The following is a 21,448-nucleotide window of genomic DNA, read 5'->3' as shown; positions in this document are numbered from 1 at the left end:
AATTTATTATTGAAAAATCAAAATATCTTGAGTACTATTATAGAAGTTTAAGACGGTTTGACATTTTTATGCAGTTTACTTAAAGTACTCTATTATTGTTGTTTTATACTCACTCCATGGCTCCATACCACACCAAAAGTAACCGTTGATTTTTGGCATTATTTATGATCGTAGGAAATCTTTGATATTATTCTTAATCTATGAGACAAAATATAGTCATGTGAGATCTTGTTAGATTTATCTTGAAGTTACTCTATGTTTGAATTATTGCACAATTTATTATTGTCTTTGTTGTACAATGATCTAAAATCTAATCTAAATTCAGTACATTACATTACATTTGCACCAAATCACATTTAGTCAATAACGCTCCCACCTCATATTCTTTTTGAATTGCCAAGTTTATTTTTGATTTACACCACCATGCTTGTAATTCTTGTATGTTCTCTGTGTTTAGTAACGTCTTCTCTGGCCTCTTTTGTTCGCAATAATCACCCAAAATCCTTTTCCTATGTTAGCTTATTACAGTTTACACCATGCTTGTAATTCTTATATGTTTTCTATCATCTAATGCAGGACGTGTTGTATCGTCACTCGAGCATCCGTATTCCCCTTTCACCTTGTGAAAGACCCCTCAAGTAAAAATGGGTATTGGTTTTGCCACTAAATTTTGTGCCTAATGCGTCCTGTCTTCTTATTGTGTTCATGGATTCATGTATAAAATATTTCGAGCTCTTTACACCTATACAAAGTGAGGACAATAATGGTGAAGGGTCCCTCAAGGTGAACGCGTTAGGTACTTTCTTGTTTATGTATGTTTATTGTATTATACGGAGTACAACATTCGTCTATCATCTTCATTTTAAAATTTCCAGACCTTAATTTAGAGATTGTCATGTTTTTAATATTTTATGCGATCTGGTTTGGTAGGTTTTTCTTGGATTTGGATCGGACCGGTTTGGCAAGAAAGGTTTTTTGTGCCTTTTTTTTTCAAGTTGGACTTGATCGAACCGGAACTAAAACCAGTCTCCATCTTTTTGTTTATCCAAAGACCGGACAGGGTTCAAGACCGGACTAAAAACAAGTTACCTGTTTTTGTAAACCTGTTGACTAGACCGAACCTCACCAGCCGGTACTATAGCAGTAGCTAGATTGTTTCAAGGTATCCAGTTCCCATGATTATTTGTATGTGATGAATCCGATAGAAAATCGCTGATATGCACAATTTATGATAATGTAATCAACCTTATTTATTCATTCATTCATTCATACGGAGTAGTACTAAATTAACTAAAACACGAACTGACACGATGGTTGATATATTAGGTAAACATCTTGATAAGCAACTTTTAAGTTGCATTAACTCTTACCCAAGTTATGTCCCTCAAGCAAGGTCTAGCATTTTGAGAACGGATTCCTTAACACCGCCACAGGTGTCCCTTACAACAATAGGCGAGATTATGTCGTCAATGTCAAAGTCCTTGGTTGTGCAATATATTTGGGGAACAGCAGTGGTGACGTCCACGTAATCGACTTTCCAAGCAGGATTATCACCAGTATTGTCGTGGCTCAACTCGATTTTGCAAATGAGGTTAGCTAAGCATTTAGTTCGGATAGCGAATGCATCCAAATTATTAGGCTCGAAATAGTTGTGACCTTTAGGCATAAGTCCAAACAATTCAAGGTCTGCTATTTCCACCATATTACCTTGGTTGTCATATAGCTTTAGGTTCACCTTCGCATCTGTTCCTGCAGATGTCTCATCTACTGTCTTCACGTATATACTGTACACACAGTTTCCCTGCAACCATATCAACAAATATACTCACACATATATAAGAAAAAAAAATAATAAAAAAAAAGGTTTTTCTATGTGGTAAACTGTGTTTTTTCGAATTTTACGTGGTACCCCTATGTTTTTTGAAACATCTGATACGTTTAAACTTACTAAAATGTTCTCAAAATACCCAAACTACTAAAATTCATATTTTAAAACCATTTAAATTTTGTAAAAAAAAACATGTTTACGATCGAGTAAACAATGTTTATGTTAATGACATGACAAATTATTACAAAAAAATTAATCAAAAATGTAAAGACTAAACATTTAAAAGAGGCTAATTAGAGCATTTTGGGTATTTTAAGATGAGTTAACACCAAGGTAAGAAGGACCTATACTATTGAAGTTTTTTAGTTAAGAGATTCAACTTTAAAATTATCGTCAGTTAAGGACCTTAACGTTAACACCGTTATATTTCTATTACCGTAAAAAGCGGATAAAATACATACACATTTTAATTTGTCGAGAAGTAAAAGTTAACGAGAAAAATTAACAATATTTGAGTTGAGATGCTTAACTATAAACTTTTATAGTTGAAACTAAATTATTACCCTATCTGAGTGAGCAACGCAAGCAAAAGAGAGGAGAAGCATGAACATAAGAGCATTTAAACATGCACCACATGATGCCATGACTGTTATTTTTTGTTAATATAAACTCGTTTATTTGTTTGTGTTATTTGTTGAATATTTTAAGTTGTGGATTGATAACCAATTATCATAGCCTTTTATAGGAAAAGTGGACACCAAAAATTTGAAGATTATATTTTTAAAATATTTTTTCACCAAAAAAAAAAAATAAAAATAAAATAAATCACTGATGTATCAAGTACGGAGTCACAACTATTCAACTTAGTAAGTACAACGTTTTTTGTTACATAAACATAAAAAAATGTAATAAACGTACATATGTCCTTGTTGAAAAAGTCATATTATGATGTACTCCTCTTCTATCTAATTTCATCATTCACACTCAATTTATTCAACTTGTCATTTAGTAATTGGCTCTTTCCCTTTTCCTTGGTCTTTGTGTCAAAACCATAGGATAACAAATGATCGGGACGGAAAGAGTATAATGCAGTGCAGATCTTCTATCCCATTTTGTGTCTTATCTTGTGTCTCATCACTTTTCCTATTGACACATAATCACTATGATATATATTATTACCATTTCTATTATCTTATGTGTGATGTGTCAAGATCTTAAGGTAGTGGGACATGAGATGAGACATAAAAGTGAGACAGTGATCTTAATCGAGTATAATGTATGGTGTATGAGTTATATGGTTTATTTTAATAAGCATTTCACCAAAAAAAATACTCACTCCAATTTGCTATAATGTTCTCTATTTCCTAAACGGATTATTCAAGTAATGTTCCCCTTTTCTTTTTTTGGTAACTTTTACTCTTATTTTATTCATCACTCTCTCCCATTACCAAACCCCACACAACTTTTTTACTCTTATTTTATTACTTTCCTTAATGTTTTGGTCCCACAACTCCTTATTTAACTCATAATAATTCATCTCTATCTCCTATCAACAAACCCCACATTTGTCCTTTGTTCATTTTTATTCATTTTTCTTAAGTATTGTGTCCATCTCAAAGGAGATCATTATGATGAATTGGAGGGAGTATAATAAACGTGTAAGCACCAAGTTAGGGTAAAATGGTAATCGGGGTCGATATACTTTGTTCATGTTGTTAGGGTGTAATTCGGAGCGGGATTTGTGACCACGTAAGCTTGATGAATGATGTCTTTGCTTGACTCTTCCTTTCTCTCTTTCCTGTTTAAGATGAACAAACTGAGGGCTCGGCTTGGTACCGAGCGTACTCACTCCGACGCTCAAGTCAGTAAACTTAAAGAGATTAAGTTGTGTGTTACTTGGCAAAGTATATTGTAGAGAGATAAGAGAGTTTATACCAGATTAATAGTGAGTTTTAGGATGAATTGTAGATCGTTTTCTCAATGTGGATTGAGGAGTATTTTTAGACTTTCACCTTTTGTCACGTAGTGGCCAAGTGGCTAGCAGGTGGAAAGACCGTTCTACCCTCGGCCGAGAGACCCATGGTAGGCCGGCTGGCCTTGTTGACTCCATACCGAGGGGTCTTGGATATGAGTACGCGGATATGCCTCCCGGCTGGCTAGTTGCCTAGCCGAGACCCAAGTGACAGGCCGACAGGCTGCGTCGGTTAGGCTGTCTAATACGTTGACTTGCTGTCTTTTGTCTTTGACCTTGCTCAATATGTTGACTCGGTCAGCGGGTGCAGAATATGCCCCATCAATTTGCCCCCAGCGTAGTCTATGCCGTGGTATGGACCTTCGATGAGTTTTGAGCGTATTCTGCGCAAGTTGAAATTTATTCCCCGGCTTCCTCTTCCTCGGCTTGCTTCTGTTCAGGCCGTACCATATCCCCCCTCCACATGGTTGTGTAATGGACATCCGATGTGGAAAAGAAAATGGCGCTGGCCGAGACCAACGTTGAGAGTGCCGTGTGCTTTTGATTGCCCCCGGCCGGTGCTGCCAAGCTAGGTTGATCAGCGGGCCGTTTGGCAAGTAGATACCAAGGAGCGTGTTGAAGAAGATACGTCGATTGGCATTCTGCCAAGGAGCGTGGCTGCATGCTTGACACGTGGCTCGGTGTTGATTGGTTGACGCTTCATGGGCTTTGCCCTGATTGGTCCGTTTCATGGGCTTTGCTCTATAAATAGAGCAGTTAGCCCCTGATTTTGGCCACCAAAAATTCACTTTCTCGAAAAACATTTTCCCTCTCTTAGTTTTTCGAAGGAATTTCTCTCTAGTCTTCAAAGCGTTACTCGGCGTAGCACTTTTCCCAAGGTAAACAAACAAATTTCCCCAACTTTTAATTGTTAAGTATTTATTGTTACCATGTCTTCTGCGGATGCTCAACTCAGTACCTCTGCGCCGGGGGGCGAACCGTCGTATCCTGATGAGCAGGAGCCACTGGCCGTCACCCCGATAAGGTTCGGAGGCCCCAGGTCTCCTTCTCCTGAAATTGATGAGAGCTTTTTGGAGGGTATTGATGATGACGATGATGAGGCGACCCCTTCTGTCGTAAAGAGGCCGCAGTTCTCGTGGCACGGTGGCCTTTGTTCGATCGCCCCCGATCGTGCACGGACGAACAAGTTCGCCGATTGTTCGGTTCGAACTTTTTGAAGACCATTACTCCTTCGGCAGGGGGTATAAAATTGTTATCCCCGAGGAGGGTCAGGCGGTCTGTTGCCCTCCCAAGGGCTGTATCGGCGTATACATCGGACACTGGAGTATGGGCTCCGGTTTCCTCTGAATGAATACGTTGCTGCTATAATTAAAGCCATGAACGTCGCCGTGACCCAACTGCATCCGTTGGCCATCAGGACGATTGTTGGCTTTGTATGGTTGTGCCTTTTTAAAGGGGAGGCCCCAACGGTGAACCTCTTTCGCCGGATTCACCACCTTCGGGGGACTACCCTAGGCGGCCCGGCCGGTACAAAGATATACGACCGAGCCAGGTTATATCACCGTCTCTAGCCGACATCTTGCAAGGACTGGAAGGGGCGGTGGGTATACGTTGAGGTTCCGGAGGACTATCCGCTGCCCCGGTACTCACATCCAGTCCCCTCGGCATGGAGTCAACCAGGCCTGCCGGCCTGTCATGGGTCCCTCGGCCGAGGGTAAGACAGTCTTTCCACCTGCTACGCCACTTGGCCACTACGTGACAAAAGGTGAAAGTCTATAAATACTCATCATCTCTCATTGAGAAACTAATGGAATATCGGTATAAACTCCCTTATCTCTCTACAATATACTTTGCCAAGTTAACACACAACTTATCTCTCTAAGTTTCTCGACTTGAGCGTCGGAGTGAGTACGCTCGGTACCAAGCCGAGCCCTCAGTTTGTTCATCTTTACAGGAAAGAGTGAAAGGAAGAGACAAGCAACGACATCATCCTACAAGCTCAAGTGGTCACAATCCTGCTCCGGAATTACACCCGGAACATAAATAAAATATTTTCTTAAACCGAATTGTTAGCTAGTTTTTCATACTTTCTCCATTGTTCCTACTGTTACTTTTATAACATTTGTTTCACTACTGTTACTTTCACTACTCCCGCCATCAATATTTTTTTTAACTACTTAATACTATTAATTTCACTATTCTCATTCTTGCTACTATGACTTTCACTATTCTGGCTTTTATTAGTGTTACTCTTACCACTCAAATATATGATATCATATTTATTACATGAACTATTGCTACAATTATTTTCACTATTTATTGAGTTATTTGCTAGTTACACAATTTTATCAAGCATATATATTTAAATAAATTTATCAAATTTTTGTTAATTTTTTTTGCTTAATTTTATCATATTAAATATTATATTAGTTTATTATCTAAATGTATTAGAGTTATATATTTAAATAATTACGAAATATTATACTAAAATAATATTAGTCTGATACTCCGTATGATATATTAAACTAAAATAAGTATTATATGGACCTATATTATATATTTAATTAGACCTGTCAAATTCCGGCTTGACCCGATCCGACTCGTTTTTCAGGGTCAAGACCGAAACTTTTGACCCGACAAATTGCCCGTTTGACCCTTTTCGAAACGACTCGTTATTTTAGGGTCGAGACACTACTCGAATGGATCGACTGGGTCGAAGATAAATCAAGAATTTTATTAAAATATTAATATTTATATATTATATTTGGAAAAATAGTTAAAAAATTATTTTTTTTATCATTCAAATATTTTTACATTTTTAGAAGAATATTTTTTTGATTAAAAAAATCGTTAAATAAAGGCGATATGTATATTGGAGATACATTAAATGTAAATATAGGTACAAGTAATAATAACCATAAGTAAATAAAATATTTTGTTCAATTTTTTCCAAGTGCATTTAACTAACTCAGCAAATACATTACATTGAATATAAACTAAAAGTATATATTTAATAATAGTTATTATAGGTAAATATTATTATAACTCAGATTTTACACATACATATAACAATAGATTTACAAGTTTAATAAAGAGATTGATGTGTTACAATGGTAATATCAAATATATGTGAACCAAGAGGTCACGAGACTTATCAATTACATTTTGGAGTTTTGACACTTCTTTAATCCAATGAACTAGAATAAGTAACAACTTAACTAGACATGTAAAATTACTAACCTAATCCTAAACTAACCACCAAAGATTTAGCTTAACTAGACATGTAAAATTATTAACCTAATCCTAAACTAACCACCTAAGGTTAAGTCTTCCTAAAACTAGAAGAAAAAGTATTCTCAACATATAAATAAAAATAAAAATATGCCTGTGAAAGTAAGCAAGTACGTTGGATTCGAAGCACTTGACGATCGTTCATAATTCACGATTAAATAATGGGTAAAGGTGGCGGTGACGGTGGCGGCAGTGGTGGTGGAGCACGGAGGTTCCGCTTTTTACGAGGTTATAATTTCTCCCTTTAGTTCTGCAAAATTTAGGAATTGGTTTTTTTTGGGTGACGGGGTAATTTGTAGCCGCTAACTTCAGTGCGTACTAGTAAACCCTCGGGCGGAATTGAGACCTTGGGAGTTTTAGCCACTAGACTACCCTTGCGGGCGGAATTGTTCATTGTTAATCGTCATTAAATTGCCTGGTGATTTTCCTCAAATTGCTTTTTTTTTTTTTTTTTTTTTTTTTTTTTTTTTTTTTTTTTTAAAGTTTTTGTAACCTATAGTGTAAAACCGTCTTACAAGAGACGAATTGTCTGATGATTAGCCTTATGCCCTTACAAGACTATGAAGTTTGAAATTCTCTTTCATGATGGAAATTCGAGTTTTTGAGTTTTTAGAATCGTCCATCAAAGTTGTTGTATTTGTAATTAGATGAAACCCTAATTGAATGAATGAATAGTTCGTCACGTTTTACATAATGAATAGTAATATCTTCGTATGTGGTTCTCGTTGAGAGGGCCATTCCTTTATTGGATTCTATATAAAAGAATTGTCATTTTTCTTGGGATAATGCCAGATTTAGAATCATAGTAATATCTTCATCGGTAATTCTCTTATACAACGATGTCGTGTATCTTCATATATGGTTTTCGTTGGAAGGACCATTCCTTGTTTGGATTCTATAAAAAGACGGGTTATGTATATTTTCTTTTTTTTTTTTTTTTTTTTTTTTTTTTTGGTACGGGGTTATGTATTAATGTGACATGGACATTACAATACAATTGAAAAAACGTACCATGCAACTCTATGATTTTATTGGCTCTTAAATTATAAAGAGATATGTCCTGGCCGACCTAGATTTTAGATTTTGGTGTAGCGAGAAAAAAAAAATCAATAAGTCTCTTAAGAGGATATATCCGTATCCGTCTTAAGATAAAACGAGTCAAAGAATCAACGACTTCCATAGATATCGCACGTTTCACTACCTTTCTTCGACATTCGTTTAACCATTCAAGTTTGAATGTCTTACTAATTTGAACATTGGCAAATTTATTATTGAAAAATCAAAATATACTGAGTACTATTATAGAAGTTTAAGACGGTTTGACATTTTTATGCAGTTTACTTAAAGTACTCTATTATTGTTGTTTTATACTCACTCCATGGCTCCATACCACACCAAAAGTAACCGTTGATTTTTGGCATTATTTATGATCGTAGGAAATCTTTGATATTATTCTTAATCTATGAGACAAAATATAGTCATGTGAGATCTTGTTAGATTTATCTTGAAGTTACTCTATGTTTGAATTATTGCACAATTTATTATTGTCTTTGTTGTACAATGATCTAAAATCTAATCTAAATTCAGTACATTACATTACATTTGCACCAAATCACATTTAGTCAATAACGCTCCCACCTCATATTCTTTTTGAATTGCCAAGTTTATTTTACAGTTTACACCACCATGCTTGTAATTCTTGTATGTTCTCTGTGTTTAGTAACGTCTTCTCTGGCCTCTTTTGTTCGCAATAATCACCCAAAATCCTTTTCCTATGTTAGCTTATTACGATTTACACCATGCTTGTAATTCTTATATGTTTTCTATCATCTAATGCAGGACGTGTTGTATCGTCACTCGAGCATCCGTATTCCCCTTTCACCTTGTGAAAGACCCCTCAAGTAAAAATGGGTATTGGTTTTGCCACTAAATTTTGTGCCTAATGCGTCCTGTCTTCTTATTGTGTTCATGGATTCATGTATAAAATATTCTGAGCTCTTTACACCTATACAGTGAGGACAATAATGGTGAAGGGTCCCTCAAGGTGAACGCGTTAGGTACTTTCTTGTTTATGTATGTTTATTGTATTATACGGAGTACAACATTCGTCTATCATCTTCATTTTAAAATTTCCAGACCTTAATTTAGAGATTGTCATGTTTTTAATATTTTATGCGATCTGGTTTGGTAGGTTTTTCTTGGATTTGGATCGGACCGGTTTGGCAAGAAAGGTTTTTTGTGCCTTTTTTTTTTCAAGTTGGACTTGATCGAACCGGAACTAAAACCAGTCTCCATCTTTTTGTTTATCCAAAGACCGGACGGGGTTCAAGACCAGGACTAAAAACAAGTTACCTGTTTTTGTAAACTGTTGACTAGACCGAACCTCACCGTAGGTACTATAGCAAAGTAGCTAGATTGTTTCAAGGTATCCAGTTCCCATGATTATTTGTATGTGATGAATCCGATAGAAAATCGCTGATATGCACAATTTATGATAATGTAATCAACCTTATTTATTCATTCATTCATTCATACGGAGTAGTACTAAATTAACTAAAACACGAACTGACACGATGGTTGATATATTAGGTAAACATCTTGATAAGCAACTTTTAAGTTGCATTAACTCTTACCCAAGTTATGTCCCTCAAGCAAGGTCTAGCATTTTGAGAACGGATTCCTTAACACCGCCACAGGTGTCCCTTACAACAATAGGCGTGATTATGTCGTCAATGTCAAAGTCCTTGGTTGTGCAATATATTTGGGGGAAAGCGGTGGTGACGTCCACGTAATCGACTTTCCAAGCGGGATTATCACCGGTATTGTCGTGGCTCAACTCGATTTTGCAAATGAGGTTAGCTAAGCATTTAGTTCGGATAGCGAATGCATCCAAATTATTAGGCTCGAAATAGTTGTGACCTTTAGGCATAAGTCCAAACAATTCAAGGTCTGCTATTTCCACCATATTACCTTGGTTGTCATATAGCTTTAGGTTCACCTTCGCATCTGTTCCTGCAGATGTCTCATCTATTTGTCTTCACGTATATCTTTGTACACACAGTTTCCCTGCAACCATATCAACAAATATACTCACACATATATAAGAAAAAAAAATAATCAAAAAAAAGGTTTTTCTATGTGGTAAACTGTGTTTTTTCGAATTTTACGTGGTACCCCTATGTTTTTTGAAACATCTGATACGTTTAAACTTACTAAAATGTTCTCAAAATACCCAAACTACTAAAATTCATATTTTAAAACCATTTAAATTTTGTAAAAAAAAAAACATGTTTACGATCGAGTAAACAATGTTTATGTTAATGACATGACAAATTATTACAAAAAAATTAATCAAAAATGTAAAGACTAAACATTTAAAAGAGGCTAATTAGAGCATTTTGGGTATTTTAAGATGAGTTAACACCAAGGTAAGAAGGACCTATACTATTGAAGTTTTTTAGTTAAGAGATTCAACTTTAAAATTATCGTCAGTTAAGGACCTTAACGTTAACACCGTTATATTTCCTGTTACCGTAAAAAAGCAGATAAAATACATACACATTTTAATTTGTCAGAGAAGTAAAAGTTAACAGAAAAATTAACAATATTTGAGTTGAGATGCTTAACTATAAACTTTTATAGTTGAAACTAAATTATTACCCTATCTGAGTGAGCAACGCAAGCAAAAGAGAGGAGAAGCATGAACATAAGAGCATTTAAACATGCACCACATGATGCCATGACTGTTATTTTTTGTTAATATAAACTCGTTTATTTGTTTGTGTTATTTGTTGAATATTTTAAGTTGTGGATTGATAACCAATTATCATAGCCTTTTATAGGAAAAGTGGACACCAAAAGTTTGAAGATTATATTTTTAAAATATTTTTTCACCAAAAAAAAATAAAAATAAATAAATCACTGATGTATCAAGTACGGAGTCACAACTATTCAACTTAGTAAGTACAACGTTTTTTGTTACATAAACATAAAAAAAATGTAATAAACGTACATATGTCCTTGTTGAAAAAGTCATATTATGATGTACTCCTCTTCTATCTAATTTCATCATTCACATTCAATTTATTCAACTTGTCATTTAGTAATTGACTCTTTCCCTTTTCCTTGGTCTTTGTGTCAAAACCATAGGATAACAAATGATCGGGACGGAAAGAGTATAATGCAGTGCAGATCTTCTATCCCATTTTGTGTCTTATCTTGTGTCTCATCACTTTTCCTATTGACACATAATCACTATGATATATATTATTACCATTTCTATTATCTTATGTGTGATGTGTCAAGATCTTAAGGTAGTGGGACATGAGATGGGATATAAAAGTGAGACAGGTGATCTTAACTGAGTATAATGTATGGTGTATGAGTTATATGGTTTATTTTAATAAGCATTTCACCAAAAAAAATACTCACTCCAATTTGCTATAATGTTCTCTATTTCCCGAAACGGATTATTCAAGTAATGTTCCCCTTTTCTTTTTTTTGGTAACTTTTACTCTTATTTTATTCATCACTCTCTCCCATTACCAAACCCCACACAACTTTTTTACTCTTATTTTATTACTTTCCTTAATGTTTTGGTCCCACAACTCCTTATTTAACTCATAATAATTCATCTCTATCTCCTATCAACAAACCCCACATTTGTCCTTTGTTCATTTTTATTCATTTTTCTTAAGTATTGTGTCCATCTCAAAGGAGATCATTATGATGAATTGGAGGGAGTATAATAAACGTGTAAGCTCCAAGTTAGGGTAAAATGGTAATCGGGGTCGATATACTTTGTTCATGTTGTTCGGGTGTAATTCGGAGCAGGATTTGTGACCACGTAAGCTTGATGAATGATGTCTTTGCTTGACTCTTCCTTTCGCTCTTTCCTGTTTAAGATGAACAAACTGAGGGCTCGGCTTGGTACCGAGCGTACTCACTCCGACGCTCAAGTCAGTAAACTTAAAGAGATTAAGTTGTGTGTTACTTGGCAAAGTATATTGTAGAGAGATAAGAGAGTTTATACCAGATTAATAGTGAGTTTTAGGATGAATTGTAGATCGTTTTCTCAATGTGGATTGAGGAGTATTTTTAGACTTTCACCTTTGGTCACGTAGTGGCCAAGTGGCTAGCAGGTGGAAAGACCGTTCTACCCTCGGCCGAGAGACCCATGGTAGGCCGGCTGGCCTTGTTGACTCCATACCGAGGGGTCTTGGATATGAGTACGCGGATATGCCTCCCGGCTGGCTAGTTGCCTAGCCGAGACCCAAGTGACAGGCCGACAGGCTGCGTCGGTTAGGCTGTCTAATACGTTGACTTGCTGTCTTTTGTCTTTGACCTTGCTCAATATGTTGACTCGGTCGGCGGGTGCGAGAATATGCCCCATCAATTTGCCCCAGCGTAGTCTATGCCGTGGTATGGACCTTCGATGAGTTTTGAGCGTATTCTGCGCAAGTTGAAATTTATTCCCCGGCTTCCTCTTCCTCGGCTTGCTTACATTCGGGCCGTACCATATCCCCCCTCCACATGGTTGTGTAATGGACATCCGATGTGGAAAAGAAAATGGCGATGGCCGAGACCAACGTTGAGAGTGCCGTATGCTTTTGATTGCCCCCGGCCGGTGCTGCCAAGCTAGGTTGATCAGCGGGCCGTTTGGCAAGTAGATACCAAGGAGCGTGTTGAAGAAGATACGTCGATTGGCATTCTGCCAAGGAGCGTGGCTGCATGCTTGACACGTGGCTCGGTGTTGATTGGTTGACGCTTCATGGGCTTTGCCCTGATTGGTCCGTTTCATGGGCTTTGCTCTATAAATAGAGCAGTTAGCCCCTGATTTTGGCCACCAAAAATTCACTTTCTCGAAAAACAATTTTCCTCTCTTAGTTTTTCGAAGGAATTTCTCTCTAGTCTTCAAAGCGTTACTCGGCGTAGCACTTTTCCCAAGGTAAACAAACAAATTTCCCCAACTTTTAATTGTTAAGTATTTATTGTTACCATGTCTTCTGCGGATGCTCAATTCAGTACCTCTGCGCCGGGGGGCGAACCGTCGTATCCTGATGAGCAGGAGCCACTGGCCGTCACCCCGATAAGGTTCGGAGGCCCCAGGTCTCCTTCTCCTGAAATTGATGAGAGCTTTTTGGAGGGTATTGATGATGACGATGATGAGGCGACCCCTTCTGTCGTAAAGAGGCCGCAGTTCTCGTGGCACGGTGACGCCTGTTCGATCAGTCCTGATCGTGCCTGGACGAACAAGTTCGCCAGTTGTTCCGGTTCTGAACTTTTTGAAGACCATTACTCCTTCGGCAGGGGGTATAAAATTGTGTTATCCCTGAGGAGGGTCAGGCCGTCTGTTGCCCTCCCGAGGGTTGTATCGGCGTATACATCAGACACCTGGAGTTTGGGCTCCGGTTTCCTCTGAATGAATACGTTGCTGCTATAATTAAAGCCATGAACGTCGCCGTGGCCCAACTGCATCCGTTGGCCATCAGGACGATTGTTGGCTTTGTATGGTTGTGCCTTTTTAAAGGGGAGGCCCCAACGGTGAACCTCTTTTGCCGGATTCACCACCTTCGGGGGACTACCCTAGGCGGCCCGGGCTGGTACAGTATACAGACTGAGCCAGGTTATATCACCGTCTCTAAGCTGACATCTTGCAAGGACTGGAAGGGGCGGTGGGTATACGTTGAGGTTCCGGAGGACTATCCGCTGCCCCGGTCCTTCCAGGACCGCGTCAATTTGCGGTGTGAGAATCAAGGGGAGCATGACAGATACGTCTCCCGGAATAAGCTTAAGATGGACGCCTTGAGGGTCCATCTTAATGAGGACGAAAAGCGGGCAATGAGGCTGAGAAGGATGGCACGCCGAAGGGATGGATGCCCCCGACGCAGATCGTTCTTCAGGATGAGCTGCTCTGCCACGTCGGCCTCATACCGGCCCTCGAACAGGGTGAGTGGGGTCGGTGTGAGGCCCACCCTTGCTTTTTATGTTTCTGTTTTTGAACCTTGTTTTATTTCTTTTGCATAACTCCTACTTCGTTTCCTTTGCAGACCGATTTGGCCTGGAACTGCCTGTCTCCGTCCTTAAGAGGTTGGGACTTGACGAGAACGGGAGAGTTGTTGAGCTGCACCCCAAGGCCCTGCCACGTGATCGCAGACCGGCTCCTCATGAACTTATGGAGCAGCAGTTGAAGGCACTGGATGTGGGGGCGGCTCAAGCGCAGATCGCCGGTAACGTGCCGCGGCGAAAGCCAAGAGCATTGTCCTTGGCGGCTACGACGTCAACTCCGGCACAATCTTCAATCCCTGCAGTCCAAAAAGAGCAGGTGGTGGTGGTCGTCGATGTTGAAGAGGAGGTCACCGTTGCAGAGGGTCCTCCTCTTTCAAATAAGAGAAAAGAGGCAGCGTCTGCTACTGCCGCTGTTACCGAGGCCGATAAAGAAAAGGGGCCTCCAACCAAGAAGGCCAAGGCTGGTACGGATCTAACCTATGGCTCGGATTTAGCGGGATCTTTAGGCATTCTTGATGACAGGCTCTCTGATATGTCAATGAATGTTGACATGGATGCTTTGTCTGAATTTTTTGTAGATCAACCGCCGCCGGCTGCCGGTCCCACTGAACGGCAATTGGAGAAGCGGCCTGTGCAGACGGGCAATCAAAATGTCACCGTCGACTCCTCATCCCTGAAGGTTTCCCCCGCTCAGATTGCGGCGGAGGGTGCCAGGTTGTCCAAGAGGCTGGCGAAGTGGACTGAAATAGCCGGCGCTCACATTATGGAGCAAGAAAAGCTCATGGCTGTGGCAGCTCCTGCGCTCGAACGGCTTAGGCTTGAGCTTGCTGCTTCTAAGGAAGAGGCCGAGAAGGCGAAGAAGGACTCCGTCGCCACCATGGAGAACCTCCTCACTCAGCGAAAGCTTAAGGAGGAAGCTGAGGAGCGGGTCCTAGCCGAGAGAGCCAAGGTTGAGGCTGCGTTGGCTGACGCCGCTAACCTGCGGGAGGAGAGAGAGAAGCTTCAAGGCGCTTACGATGCTATGGTTGGTCAGAGGGAAGAATGGAAGTCTCTGTATTCGGCTCAGGCGAAGGGGCACAGGAACACAAGGGCCATCCTTTCTTAGAGGGAGAAGGACATTGAGACGCTCCAAACTGTCATTATCCCTGAGATGTGTGCCCGGTACCGGGACCAGGCCGAAGATGCTACCAGGGAGGTGATTAAATAGCTCTTTCCTGACGGCTCCTTCCCGTGGAAAGATTTTGAGCGGCTTCTCGATGAGAAGGCGTCTGCTGCAGAGGCAAAGGCTGCGGAGGAGGCAAAGGCGGCAAAGGCCGCTGAAGAGGCTGAGGCCAAGGCGGCCCATGCTGAAAAGGTGAAGGCGGCCAGAGAGGAAGCTGAGAGGGCAAAGGCAGGTGAAGTCGCCAAGTCGGCTTCTGGGTCGCCCACTGATGGTGATGCTGCTACTGCTGCCGGTGGCGAGCAGAAACAATCATAGGGAGCCGGGTGGTCGTCACCGGATTCACCCGGCATCTCGGACAGTTTCAATTGTTCGGGGGCCAACTACTGAGCCTTTCCTCCCTGCCATATTTTGGCGCTTCATGTCTTTATGTCTGTAACCTTTTGTTGTTCCTTCTCTCTTTTTTGTAAACTTTTGGTAGGTTGTGTTTAGGCTATCCCTATGGGGACGGCCGTCGACTTCTTTCTTGTATCACCTGTAAACATTTTAATAAGAGTTTGTTTATTTTGCCTTCGGCTTGGCCGAGGTTTTTATCTCATTTTTATCTGAGTTGTCTTCTTACGTTTTTAACATATTGAGTGCTTTTTCGTTTTTACCTTCGGCCTGGCCGAGGCAGTTAGGATGCGCATCCCAATTGTACTTAAACGTTTTTAAACATGTTGGCATGTCGGTCGCTTCCTCCTTCACTCTCGGTCTGGCCGAGGCGTCAGATTTGCGCTTCCCAACCGCTGTTGTAAACATGTTCTTGAACATGTTGGCATGTCGGTCGCTTCCTCCTTCACTCCCGGTCTTCGCCGAGGCGTCAGATTTGCGCTTCCCAACCGCCGTTGTGAACATGTTAGCGTATCGGTCGTTGTGTCCCCGCCGCTCCCGGCTTTGGCCGAGGCAATCGGGGTTACGGCTCGACAGCGTTCGTATCTATAGACTATATTGATCGCTTCCTCGTTCACTCTCGGTCTGGCCGAGGCGTCAGATTTACGTCTCAACTGTACTTATGCGTTCTTAAGCATGTTGGTCGCTTTCGCGAGTATCAACTGTTGTTGGCAGATCGCGTTTCCCTCGTCACTCCCGGCTTTGGCCGAGGCAACTGAGTTTACGTTTCGACTGCTTTCCGTATCTATAGACATATTGATCGCTTCCTCTGCCACTCCCGGATTGGCCGGGGCAGTCAGACTTGCGTCTCAACAGTGCTCATACGCTTTTCTTCTTGGGTAGTGACTGCCCGGCTTTGGCCGCGGCGTCCACTTTCGCAGGACTATGGAGGGGACTCTTCATTTTGATGGAAAACTTGGATCACTCTTCATTAGATATAATCACGCGTCGGGGTGCCCACAACGGTCTCGGACACCTCCGCCACTATATGACGTACTTCCTTAGGTTGTCTGTGTTCCAGTGGCTCATTAGAGGCACTCCCTCCATGTCTGTCAGCCGGTATGTACCCGGCCTCATTTCTTCAACCACTTTGTAGGGTCCTTCCCAGTTGGCCGTCATTTTGCCATGGATGTTTCCTTTGTTGGTGGCGGCCGACTTTCTTAGGACTAGATCTCCTACTCTTAAGTCCCTTTTGTGGACCCTTCGGTTGTAGGCTCTTCTCATTCTGTTTTGGTAAACGGCTAAGTTGAGCCGTGCCGTGTCTCGACTCTCTTCGACCAGGTCTAGGGAGGCTTTCAGGCCTTCCTCATTTTCGACTGGGTCAAAGTTTTGCGTTCTAAATGTAGGCACCGTTGCTTCAATTGGCAGGACGGCCTCAGACCCATAGACTAGGTGAAATGGGATGTACCCTATTGCTTCTTTTTCCGTGGTTCGAAGTGACCACATGACGCCGGGTAGTTTATCAGCCCACCTCCCTTTTAGATCTTCAACCTTCTTTTTAATCCGTTCAATATTGTTTTATTAGCTGCCTCCGCCTGCCTGTTGCTCTGAGGGTGGCAGACGGAGGAGTATGCGAATTTGATGCCGAGCTCTTCCAGCCAGTTCATCACCATGTCACTCCAAAATTCTCGGCCGTGGTCAAATACAATGACTTGGGGTAGCCCAAAACGATTTATGATATTCTCCCAAATCACCTTTCTTACGGCCGCCGTGGTCTTGGCAGGTACCGCGACAGCTTCGACCCATTTGGTGAAGTAGTCAACGGCGACAATCAGGTACTTCCTTCCTCCGGAGGCCGTCGAAAATGGCCCTAATAAATCCATCCCCCACTGTGCAAATGGTAGGGGGCTAAGTACTGGTTGCAAGTCTCGGGAAGGTGCGTGTATCACCGGAGCATGCATCTGACAATTCTTGCACTTCTTGGTCTTAGCTCTGGAATCCTCAAGCATGGTAGGCCAGAAGTAGCCGGCTCGGAGAGCTTTGTGGGCTAGCGTTCTTGCCCCTATGTGATGTCCACAGATGCCTTCGTGAATCTCTGTCAGTATGAGCTCCGCGTCGGCTGGGCCGACACATTTCAAAAGTGGTCTTATTACGGACCTTCTGTATAGTTCTCCTTCGAACATCAAGTACCTTGCGGCGATCCTTATTATCTTCTGAGAGAGACTGCGGTCCTCCGGTAACTCTTTTGTTAGTTTGTATTTCATTATCGGAGCCATCCACGTCGTCTCGGCTTCGATGTCGCCCACCACGCCGATGGTCTCAGTGATGCTTTTAGCATTCCTGATATCCACCAGCACGGTTCGACTGACATTCTTGATGCTTGAACTGGCAAGTTTTGAGAGAGCGTCGGCTCGGTTGTTCTCAGACCTGGGGATGCATTGGATTTGGAAAGATTTCAATTTTACAGTGTCGGCTTTTACCCTTTCCAGGTATCTTACCATCCCGTCGTCTCGAGCCTCATACTCTCCTCTGATTTGATTAGTCACCAATAGTGAGTCTGTCTTCAACACAATGTGCTCCGCCCCGGCAGCTCTGGCTAACTCGACTCCAGTTATCACCGCCTCGTATTCGGATTCGTTATTTGAGGCCGAGAAGGTAAACTTCAAGGCGTACTCAAACTCGTTTCCGTTTGGGCTGATGATAAGGATGCCGGCTCCTGAGCTGTTCGCCGTAGAGGACCCGTCGGTATATACTTCCCATACGCCGGGCTGTGATTCTTCTTGGTATGTGCACTCGGCCAGGAAGTCTGCAAGTGCCTGCCCCTTTATCGAGGGCCTCGGCTTGTATTGAATGCCGAAGCCGGATAGCTCTCTCGCCCATTTGATGAGCTGCCGGATTGTTCAAATTTTTCCAATGCTTTCTCCAATGGTTGGTCGGTTAAGACCGTCACGGGATGTGCGTCGAAGTAAGGTTTCAGCTTCCTTGCGGCAACGACGACAGCAAAGGCTGCTTTTTCAATCAGTGGGTAATTTCTTTCGGCGGCCAGCAGTGTATGGCTGATAAAGTAAATTGGGTGTTGCTGCTTATCTTCTTCTCTAATGATTACGGCACTGGCCGTGGCCGAGTTAACTGCTATGTATAGATATAGCGTCTCCCCCAGCATCGGCCTGGACAGGGTCGGGAGAGTTTGAAGATGACCTTTCAGTTGCCTGAAAGCTGTGCTCTGTTCCTCCCCCAGCTGAAGTCTTTATTCCCCTTCAACACTTTGAAGAACGGGGTGCTTTTGTCGGCCGACCGAGAGATGAAACGGGCGAGAGCCGCCATCCTCCCGGTCAACATCATAACCTCTTTTCGATTTCTCGGCTCCGGCAGGTCTAGTATTGCTTTGATCTTCTCTGGATTGGCATCAATTCCCCTGGCGCTGACAAGCACGCCGAGGAACTTGCCGGCCCGGACACCGAAGTTGCACTTCATTGGGTTAAGCTTCATCTTATATTTCCTTAGTGAACAAAATGTTTCGCTCAAGTCGACCAAGTGCTCGCTGTCAGACTTGCTTTTTACAATAGCATCGTCGACGTAAGCCTCGATATTTCGCCCTTTTTTATCTTGAAACACTTTGTCCACCAGCCTAGTGTAAGTTGCGCCATCGTTTTTCAAACCGAACGGCATCATTTTATACATGTATGTGCCGTGTATGGTGATGAATGCGCACTTAGGCATGTCTTCTTAGGCCATGAATACTTGATGGTATCCTGAGAAGGCGTCTAGCAGGCTCAGCATAGTGTAGCCTGCCGTTGCGTCGATTAAGCTATCTATTCGAGGCAAGGGATAGCAATCTTTAGGGCATGCTTTATTAAGATTTGTAAAATCAACACACATCCTCCACCCCCCCTGATGACTTCTTCACCATTACAACATTTGCTAGCCACTCATGGTAAGTACAAGGCATGATAAAGCCCGCCTCTAATAGTTTGTCTACCTCGGCCTTGATGGCCTCATCCTTCTCGGCCGAGGAGTTTCTCATCTTACGCTTGACGGGGGCGGCGTTGGAGAGTACGTTCGGCTTGTGAACGATCACCTCTCGGCTCACGCCCGGCATCTCGGCGGCGAGTACGTGAAGACGTCTTTATTCTTCCTCGGCAGGTCTAGGAGATCGGCTCGAATTTTGGCTCCAGGCCGACACCGACAGTTACGGTGCGCCCTGGGTCAATTTCCACTTCCTCGGTCTCGGCTCCTTCGACCATGCCGACGTTGGTATCCATCTTTTCGCCCTCCTGCTGTAAGGATGGGCTCTTCCCCTTCTCTGATTTCTTCGCCACTTTGAGGGATTGCATGTTGCACCCTCTGGCAGATACTTGGACATTGACAATTTCATCTCTCTCGTCCTTTGAGACGAGCTTTTGCGCTTCCCCCCGATCCGAGACATACATCAATGTCAGGGCCCGGATGGACATCACAGCATCGGCCTCGCTCAAAGTGACTCGGCCTATGAGAACATTATAGGCGGACGAACCATCAATGACCACGAACTCAGATAAAACATTTTTAGCCGCGTCCGCTTGGCCGAACATCACCGGCAGTCTGATTGACCCCAGGGGTACCAGGCCGGCCCCAGAGAAGCTGTACAGCGGGTTGGTGCAGGGGCGCAGGTCCTCAATCTTCAGACCGAGATTGAGAAAGCATTCCCTGAACACGATGTTTGTATAGGCGCCTGTATCAATTAGGCACCTCTTGACCAAGTGGTTGGCTATGTCCAGGTGGACTACCAGCGGGTCGGTGTGCGGGGTTACGACTCCTTCGTAGTCCTTCTTTCTGATGGTTATACCAGGGACGGTGGAAGCGGGGATCGCTGTGGTGGGCACAAAGTTGATGGCTTGGTAAAGCTCATTTAGGTGTCGTTTGTGCCCATTAGCTGACCCTCCGTTCTCGTTTCCTCCGATGACAACCTGGATCACTCCCATCCCTCGGAATGCGATTTTCTATTCGCCCGTCGGAGCTCGTTTCCGGGGCCCCAGCTACATATTTGCTGAGGGCCCCCTTTCGGATCAGCTCCTCGATGGCGTTCTTCAGATGCCGACAGTTGTCGGTCTTATGGCCGGGCTGGCCGTGGTAATCGCAAAACTGGCTAAGGTCGCCGTCCCCCCTCATCCTGGGGGGTCTTGCCCACTTCTGTCCTTCATTCTTGCTCAGGGCAAAGACCTCGGCCGGAGATTTGACCAGGGGGGTGAGACCGTTGTACCGCTTCTGGGTGTATGGTCCCGAACTCCCCCCGGCGCCCGCCGAATGCTGCTTCCTGTTAAATTTCTCAGGCCGTGACCTATTCATGTCACGGCGACCTTCATCAACGTTGTCCTGGCGGCTCCTCCTTTCTGGGTGCCCAGCTTCACTGTGGCCTACCCAGGTCTTGTGATAGTCCTCCACCTTTACGGCTCGGTCGGCCATCTTTCTGGCGGAGTCCAGGTTGAGGTCCTCGCACTTGATCAGCTCATTTTTGAGCTCGCCTTTCGGGAGGCCTTTCATCAGTGCGAAGGCCGCCAGTTCGGTGTTCAGCTCACGGATCTGCTGAGCTTTTGCGTCGAACCTCTTCACGTAGCTCCGAAGGGACTCGTCCTCCCCCTGTCGGATAGTAAGGAGATCTGATGTCTCCACGGCCCTCCTCTTGTTGCAAGAATACTGGGCTATGAAGTTGTCTCTCAGGTCGGCATAGCAATACACCGAGCCATTGGGTAGCCCCTTGTACCAACTTTGTGCCATCCCATGCAGGGTCGTTGGGAAGACTCGGCACCATACCTCGTCGGGCTGCTCCCACACCGACATG

At 42.8% G+C, this 21,448-nt stretch overlaps 1 protein-coding gene across 1 annotated transcript; it reads right to left on the bottom strand.

Moving 5' to 3' along the window:
• Positions 1-992: 992 nt before the first annotated feature.
• Positions 993-2,534, bottom strand: LOC141615320 (PLAT domain-containing protein 1-like). The gene is made up of 2 exons (XM_074433725.1): positions 2,392-2,534; positions 993-1,801 (listed from the first exon to the last, which is right to left on the bottom strand). The coding sequence occupies exons 1-2, from the start codon at positions 2,470-2,472 to the stop codon at positions 1,385-1,387; spliced, it is 498 nt and encodes a 165-aa protein (XP_074289826.1). The 5' UTR covers positions 2,473-2,534; the 3' UTR covers positions 993-1,384.
• Between the last annotated feature and the right edge of the window lie 18,914 nt (positions 2,535-21,448).

The sequence above is a fragment of the Silene latifolia genome, chromosome 11 (genome assembly GCF_048544455.1).
Source record: "Silene latifolia isolate original U9 population chromosome 11, ASM4854445v1, whole genome shotgun sequence".
NCBI lineage: Eukaryota > Viridiplantae > Streptophyta > Magnoliopsida > Caryophyllales > Caryophyllaceae > Silene > Silene latifolia.
The sequence above is the reverse complement of the archived record's forward strand: the minus strand, read 5'-3'. Positions and strand labels throughout refer to the sequence as shown.